At 37.3% G+C, this 7,811-nt stretch overlaps 2 protein-coding genes across 3 annotated transcripts in view; one reads left to right on the top strand and one right to left on the bottom strand.

The window, feature by feature from the left end:
• The first annotated feature begins 1,288 nt into the window (after positions 1-1,288).
• Positions 1,289-2,665, top strand: LOC122074269 (disease resistance protein RPM1-like). The gene has a single exon (XM_042639107.1). It carries the CDS (start codon positions 1,289-1,291, stop codon positions 2,663-2,665), a length of 1,377 nt encoding a protein of 458 aa, XP_042495041.1.
• A 3,783-nt stretch (positions 2,666-6,448) lies between these two features.
• Positions 6,449-7,811, bottom strand: part of LOC122074890 (probable disease resistance RPP8-like protein 2) — a 5,388-nt gene continuing 4,025 nt past the window's right edge. For both annotated transcript variants that reach the window (XM_042639880.1, XM_042639878.1), the window contains one exon: positions 6,449-6,835. The gene's annotated coding sequence lies outside the window, so the exon portion shown is untranslated. The remainder of the gene's footprint in view (positions 6,836-7,811) is intronic.

The raw sequence follows: 7,811 nt of genomic DNA on the forward strand, positions 1-7,811 counted from the left end.
AAACATGAATGCCTAACCCTTCAATTTGTAGAAAGAAACATTTCAAATCTCCAGCACTGTGCTTTAATTTGTGTATTTCATTCCAATTATTCTTCTCTCGATCCATTCGTGATTACACACGCCTCTTACATTTCTCCATGAATCTGTCTTCTAACACCCACTCCCTTAGTACAGTACAAGTGTACAACCATCATTTCTCTCTCTCTCTCTCTCTCTCTCTCTCTCTCTCTCTCTCTCTCTCTCTCTCTCTCTCTCTCTCTCTCTCTCTCTCTCTCTCTTCTCCAAGCCACAATTTTCCTGCCCAGAAGCACTCCAAACAGCTTCTTCATTCAGTCCCATGTCTTATTGTCCTAAATCACAGAATATGAGTTACTCATTGGATTAATTAATCTTGCTTCATTTAGACCATCATCTGAAGTGGATACCCCCCCACTTGAATCTCCATCATCTCCAACTTTGGCTGAATCACCCTCGTAGTCTTATATCTTTTTATGTTGGTTTGTTCCTCTTTGAAGGAATTAATTCAGAATCCATGGCCTCAGCAGCCATTCTTTCCTTAATAGATGAATTTACTTACCTGGTCAATCAGGTAACGTTTCATCTTCCTTATGTGGAAGAAGTAGTACGGCCCATCTTCGACAAATTCTCTGTTGTCCAATTTTCCCTTAAGTTTGTAGAAGAAGATACAGTGGAGTGGAACTTGGTGAAGAATTTTGAGGGAATAGTTCGTGATGCAAAAACTGCTATAGTGAACCATGCACTCAGCTGGACAGCATCCCGGAGGAGGAAGACTCTGTTTAAGAGGTATGCCTTCTGTAAGAGAGTTGGGCGAAGACGTTTGATCTCGGAGATCCATGAATTGTGTGGCAGGCTTGCAAAATTAACTGTAGAAATTTCCTTAAGAAACAATGCAGCAGGGGAAAGTTCCCAGGAAATTCGAAATAATGAAGCAGGGGAAGAGTTATCATCTCATCAGGGGAAGCTGCTGTCAGATTGGATGCGCTTTTCTGATGATTACGATGAAACAGAGGAGGAGGATATTATCATTGGTGAGTGTTTAAAGCATGATATGGAGTTACTGAAAGCAAGGCTATTGAACAACAGGAAAAATCACCTAAGTGTTATATCAGTTTTTGGGATCCAAGGCATTGGAAAGACAGTTTTAGCTTGGGAGGTTTATAAAAGCAGCAATGTGGATAACTAATTCACTTGCAAAGCTTGGGTTTGCGTATCTGCTGTGGGCTATCATGATACTGGAGAGATTCTGAAGAACATTGTGAAACAAGTTATGGGACTCCGACGAGAAGATCAAGAGACAACTGATGATGATGCTGGTCATGAGGGAGGATTGCAGAACAGGCTCTATGAATTCTTGAGAGATGAGAGGTATCTTATAGTCATCGATGATGTAGTCAGTACCAAAGTCTGGAATGATTTGAAAGAAGCATTTCCAAATGGACAAAATGGAAGCAGAATAATGCTTACAACCCGTGACGCGGAGGTTGCTTGTCTCGCCAATTCAGATGGCATTCCTCACAGGCTATGGGTGCTAAGTCCGGCAGATAGCTGGGAGTTGTTCACAAGAAAGGTATTCATAGCTCCATGGCAAGTAAGTACTGAAGCATGTCTCTCTACTTCTCATACCATGAATTTGTGCGTCCCTCCTCAATTGGTTGCCATTGGAAGAAAGATGGTGAAAAAATGTAAGGGTATTCCCCTGTTAATTGTAGGATTGGTAGATCTATTGTCAAGTAGACCTGCCAACATTAGCGGGTGGTCAAGTGTACTTCATGGCGCAGATATGCGTGCCATTGCAGATGATGCCACCCATCGGTGGCTTAATCTATCTGGCTTCTTTGATAAGATGATATCTTCACATGTGAAACAGAGGCTTCCTTACCTTCGGCGGCTCTTTCTGCCTAATGAGATCGAGATCCCTGCAAGGAGGTTTACTCTGTCATGGGCTGCAGAGGGCTTATTCTTTGGACAGAGATATGGTGAATTTGCGGAGGAAGAAGTTGCACATGACTGTCTACAACAGTTGATACTTTTTGATATAATTCGAACAGAAAATTTGAGTTCCAATGGAAATGCCAAGACATGTAGTATTCCCCACGATCTGCCAATGCGCGGGGTCTTAAGAACTAACAATGCCAGCAACTCTTCTCATGATGATCATCGCTGGGTTTGGTTTTTTCCTCCAGAGAATCTGGAGAATACTGATCATTTTGTTCACCCTCATCAAGATCATGTTTACCAACAGCAGCAGCAAACAGGTGGTAATGCAAATTCCTGCGAAACACTTTGTTCCTTTTGGTGCTTTAATTTTCGGGGAGGATATGAAGCTGGGCAGGATGTAGGGCTCTTTCTCCAGAGATGCATTAGTGAGGGTGGGTTGCAGTTTCTTGGGGTGCTTGATCTAGAAGGTGTGGATAAACCTTGTCTACCTGAGGCAATTGGAGAGCTAATCAACTTGAGGTACCTTGGTTTAAGAGAGACCTACTTGGACACACTCCCTTCAAATATAGGCAAGTTGCTGAAACTCCAAACACTTGATACAAAATACACATATGTCCGTAATTACCCTCGTTCTATCCAGAAATTGAAAAAACTAAGACACCTTCATCTGAACGAGTTGCAATATTCCAGTGAACTTGTTTCATAGTTTGAGTCAATTGAGTGATCTCCGGACGTTGTCAGGCATAGTTGTAGAGGAGTTGGATCTTCTGAAGAAGAAGGATTACAGTCTTTGTCGGTTAACTAATCTCAGGAAACTGAGATTCACATGCCAATTCATTAATCCACCACAGAAAAAAGCAGAGAAAATAGTACTAGACCCTTGGTTAGAGGGATTGGAGCACCTCCATTCATTAAAGGTGAGCGCCAAGGACGATAAAAATCAATTGGCAACTATAGCTGATTTGGACTTTGTCACCAAAAACCTGGAACTCACCAATCTATACTTGCTAGGAAGGTTGAATGTAGTACAATTTAATCTCCATAAATTTCCAAAAAATCTCACTGCGCTCACATTATCAGGGTCTGAGTGTTGGGGATTCTTTACCATATTAAACATATGAATAACCCTATAGTGTTTAGAATACAAGAATCATCAATCAATCATAAAAGATTAATCATAGGTGTAGTCCCTAAACCAAGAACAATAAAGTATCCCATCTTAGAATACATAACCATATAGATTTACCATATCTATAATAATCAATGGGACAATCATGACATGAATCATAAATGGGAATAAAGAAGTACCTGTGTCCCATGAACATAGACCATGAACCTCTGTCTCATGTGGTTAAACATTACTTCCATAAAGATGACAATGACGAACTACGCAAGGGGAGTCCTTCTACTGAGATCTTCTGCAGCCTCTTACTCTAGGGTTTCCTTTCTTTCTGTGCACTTGCTCTTGTGAGAAAGCCGTGCTCCCAAAACCAATAAGGCATTAAGTAAAGTAATGGCTGCAGGGACCGTCAGTATTCTATTTATAATAGAATTCCTAAAACCCTATTCCACTCTGACAATGGAAAGAGCTAGGAGTTTCCTAATCAGAGTGGGTCTATAATTGCTTGGGCCCAATGGATCAATCGGTATCAGTTAAGCCCACATAAAAATCCTAACACTGAGCTAACTGAAGATCCAATGTCAAAATTAGAGAAGCTACCCAAGTTACAATTCCTGAGGCTATTGTTTGAGTCTTTCGAGGTCCAGAACATGGTTTGTTCATCAAGAGGGTTTAGTCAGCTTCGAGTCTTAAGGATTTGGAAGCTTGAAGAACTTGAGAAATGGACTTTGGAAGAAGGGGCAATGCCAAATATTGAGGAGTTAGAGATTAGAGATTGCAAAAAATTGAAGGAGCTTTCTCGAGTGCCAGAGACCCTTAATGAATTGAAGTTGACCAGAATGCCAGAGGAATTCACCAAGAAGTTTGTGAAATATAAAGTCTGCAGGGTTGTCCAAGATTAAAGTTAGTTTGCTCCGGCCGTGGATCTCTATCTGGATTTCAGTTATGTGATGCTTCTCTATCCTTTCATGGTTTCTCAATTTGTCTATTAACTTTTCCAAGAATAATTGTACACAGTAGTAATCAGATGGCCCAGCAGAAGAAGTGATTTGAACATGGTAGAAGGACTATGAAGAATTTCATGTGTTTCTATCTTGCTATATTTGGGACCATAAGTAATAATCGAAGGCTTTTTTTTCTTTTTGTAAATTAATCTTGAAGAACTTTCATCCTTCTAAAAGCTTCAAAGAGATTCAGACTGACACTAGTAGAGCTCACCCTTTTGATCGCTCCTTGAAGAGTATACATAACCTCTTGTTCATCTTTTGTTTCAAAAGTTTTTCCATTTTGTTTCAATCACTTGATTGCATAAATAATTATTGTTCGTCTGTTCCCTCATCTCCCAATTTCTTGTATCATTATCTTTATTTTTGTTTGTTTCTTCTATTTTCCATTTTTTGTTGTATCCCTCATTCCCTCCCTTCTTTTGTTTGTTTCTTTCTTCCCCTTCCCCCTTCCCCCTTCCCCCTTCCCCCTTCCCCTTTTTTGGTTTGTCCCTTCTTTTAGGAGTCCACATTCTCTATAGTAAGTGGTGACGTGCAATGAAAATCAAACGGTTAAAAACATCTGGGCACGCATTCCAAGGGACTCTCAGCCACTCCATGCTCATTGTACCGGTGCAGCAGTTGTAGATGATTTTCACACATCTTTTAGGAGGCTGAAGCCCTTCTCTTTAAGGCTTGGTAGGGCTTTCTCCCTAGTCTAGCCAATTTGGCTTTGTCTATTGTATATCTTTTTCTTTACTGTTTTTATATATTTTTTATTCATAAATATATATATATATATATATTGTTTGTCTTTTCCTGATCAGGTGTTCAATTAAAGTATAAGGGAGGATTTTCATGCACAACCGCATAAGATAGGGAAACAAATTTTGTAACCAGGCTTCAATTATCAGTTAGTGTAACTTATATGCATTTGGTTGGAGGGATAAACAATAGGCGCACCCCCGAGGTTTACCCTATTATTACACTCAAATTACTTCCACTTTTTCTAACACTGTTAAATCTGAAGCTGAAATGAACATCTTACCATTTTGACAAAAAACACAAATAATTAAGGAGTTGTTCTCCACAGAAATCCCATTCTTTCAGGAGAATCCAGTTGAAAAATCCACTTCAGCAGCTCACAAATGGCATCTCCAACAACCGTTCATCCATATTTCAGAAAGAGGAACCTCTAAATAAAAATTAAGCTGAGGAAATATTGAAATTATAATTCCATAAATTTCTTCCTTTGCCGATAAATTTGTGTTGGTTTAAAAAGAAAGTTCAATTTAGAGGCATATATATGGTAACATCTCCATGGTGAGACCCTCTAACACTAAAAATCATACCCTAACCCAACTCACCCCATCCCACAAAGGAAGAAAAAGGCTAGAAGAAGAAAAGATAAGATAAACATCTTATCTTGTACCCTTCTGAACCAAGCTCTCTTCATCTATTCCACGCATTTCCAACCACTTGTACTGGTCATACCGCCCGACTTGCTCTCTGAGATCTTGTGGAAGCAAACCACGATGCTTCCACTGTTCGGAATCACCCCTTTTGACCCTCATTCTTCAACTCATATATCAAGAGACTGAAGATAGGAGAGGTAATTAAGTGATTTGGGTTAAAAGGGTACATTGGGTATTTCAGCACATTATGTGGGTATTTTGGTCCTTACAAACGTTGAGTCATGTGACTCATGTCTGACGTTATAACTTAATGTTGGATATATATGTCCATCAAACCTGGGTTTTCGCCAACACTTGACATCATTCATTAACGAAATCTGTTTGTAGGTATACTTAATTGTCAAAGGGGAGATGATCTTAATAATAGGATAAACCTCAAGGGGGTGGGGGGTTGCTTGTAATTTTTCCTGAGGTTGGTGATAGGGTGGAAGTGGAGCACAATTCCTTCATGCATATATAGTTACTTATTCAATATATCATTGACAATAATAACACAATAACAACATTGGCGGATGTCCTAGCCAAAACAAAATATTTAAGAAAATATATATGTAGGATGATGCTCCTTCTCCCAAATAAGATCAAAGATAATAAAGTTTGGAGCATTATCCCAATTTTCACATGGTAGATTTTGCAGCTCTTTTAACTAGAACAATCGTCATTGAGTTAACTTCACGAAAACAATGGGAAATGCCGAAGGTACATAAAGGTTTGAAGTAAATCTATTTTTTGAATGACAGACGATAGTCCTGTAATCCTTTTGGGAGTTGACATTCTCATCATCCATGGTAAAATCAAGTCAACCGCGAAGACATTCATAAACTGCTCTACCATAGTTCTTAGCAGATAATCCTATTCTTTCAATTCCATTTTGCTGACCATTAGGACCCCCTCCTCAAAAAAAAATTAAATAAATAAATAAATAACTAAAATAAAAGCACGTACAACAACAGCAATACAAAGGAACTGTAGCTAAAATACATAATTGAAGAGCTGCATAGAATTGACAAACCATCATACCTCTTAGCAAGCAAGAAATCAATTCATCGATCATACCGCCAAACCTAGGTATTTTTAAGCTTGATCGACTTACCACCTATATCAAACTTTAATGCATTTCCCATGAAAATAAAACCACAATATTATTTTAAGTGACAGAAGAAGCACTGAAGTAAAATAGATTCCTTATGCATGAATACTACTTGTACTTGAAGATTGTCATGTATTTAGCCTCCTCCCTTTTTTTTGGATGAATAGCCTCCTCCCATTATAATTGCTCAATAACGAATTGGATCAAACTGCACAAAATGAATATAAAAATCAAATCTATTGGACAATATTTTAGTAAGATAAATCATTTATAATCTATGTGGTGTGGTTGGAAAGGATACAAAAAGTCAATATGGTGGTTGTGAGAAAGAAAAGAAAATTATTAGTCATAAAAAGGTTGTTATCGACATAATAATTTTGATTTTGATACGAAAAACTATGCTTTGAGGAGTATAATTTTTTGATACCTTCCTCTAAATGTTTCAAATGGAAAAAGGTAAAGGACATGTCACCATCCATGTGTCACTTGTAGGTAAAGATTGTCATGATCAATATTAACATCTAAGTCTATGTTTGGTTGCAAGGAATATTTAAGGGGAAAGGAAGTAAAATTTTCATACTTAAAAGAGAAACTTTTATAATCATTACTCTATATGATCCCATGTGATTGTATAAACTATTTAATTTTTTTCAATCATATTTAGTAATGATACATTTAAATTTTTTTTTTTTTTTTTGGGAAAATATAATTTTTATTTTACATATTGTAGCAAACGGTTTTGATTGAAAAGTAAAGTGAAATTTAATAACTAAAAAAGGAATGAGTTGAGGTTAATGATATAGTCATAAGGGGTAATGATTACAAATATGTCTTTTTTAAGTATGAAAATTTCACTTCTCTTTCCTTTTAGTTCTTCTTGCAACCAAATAGAGCATAAGTGAATTTGCAACAACTTTTAATTTATAGTGACCAGAACGAAATCCATAGAGTAGAATGTTGTCATACACAAACAATGGGCAGGTTGAGAAGAATTAGCAAGGTCAAAAATAGGATAGACAACTTGAAAGTGAATGAAATACGAAAAAAGCAAAAAGTAATAAAATAGCTGTAATAAAATTTTGGATTATTCAAATTTTGTTTTAGGGCTTTAATGAAATTCTACGGTAAAATTAAGAATGCAAAAAAGTTGTTTTTTTTTTTTTTTTTTTTTTTTTTTTTTTTTG

The sequence above is a fragment of the Macadamia integrifolia genome, chromosome 3, assembly GCF_013358625.1.
Source record: "Macadamia integrifolia cultivar HAES 741 chromosome 3, SCU_Mint_v3, whole genome shotgun sequence".
NCBI lineage: Eukaryota > Viridiplantae > Streptophyta > Magnoliopsida > Proteales > Proteaceae > Macadamia > Macadamia integrifolia.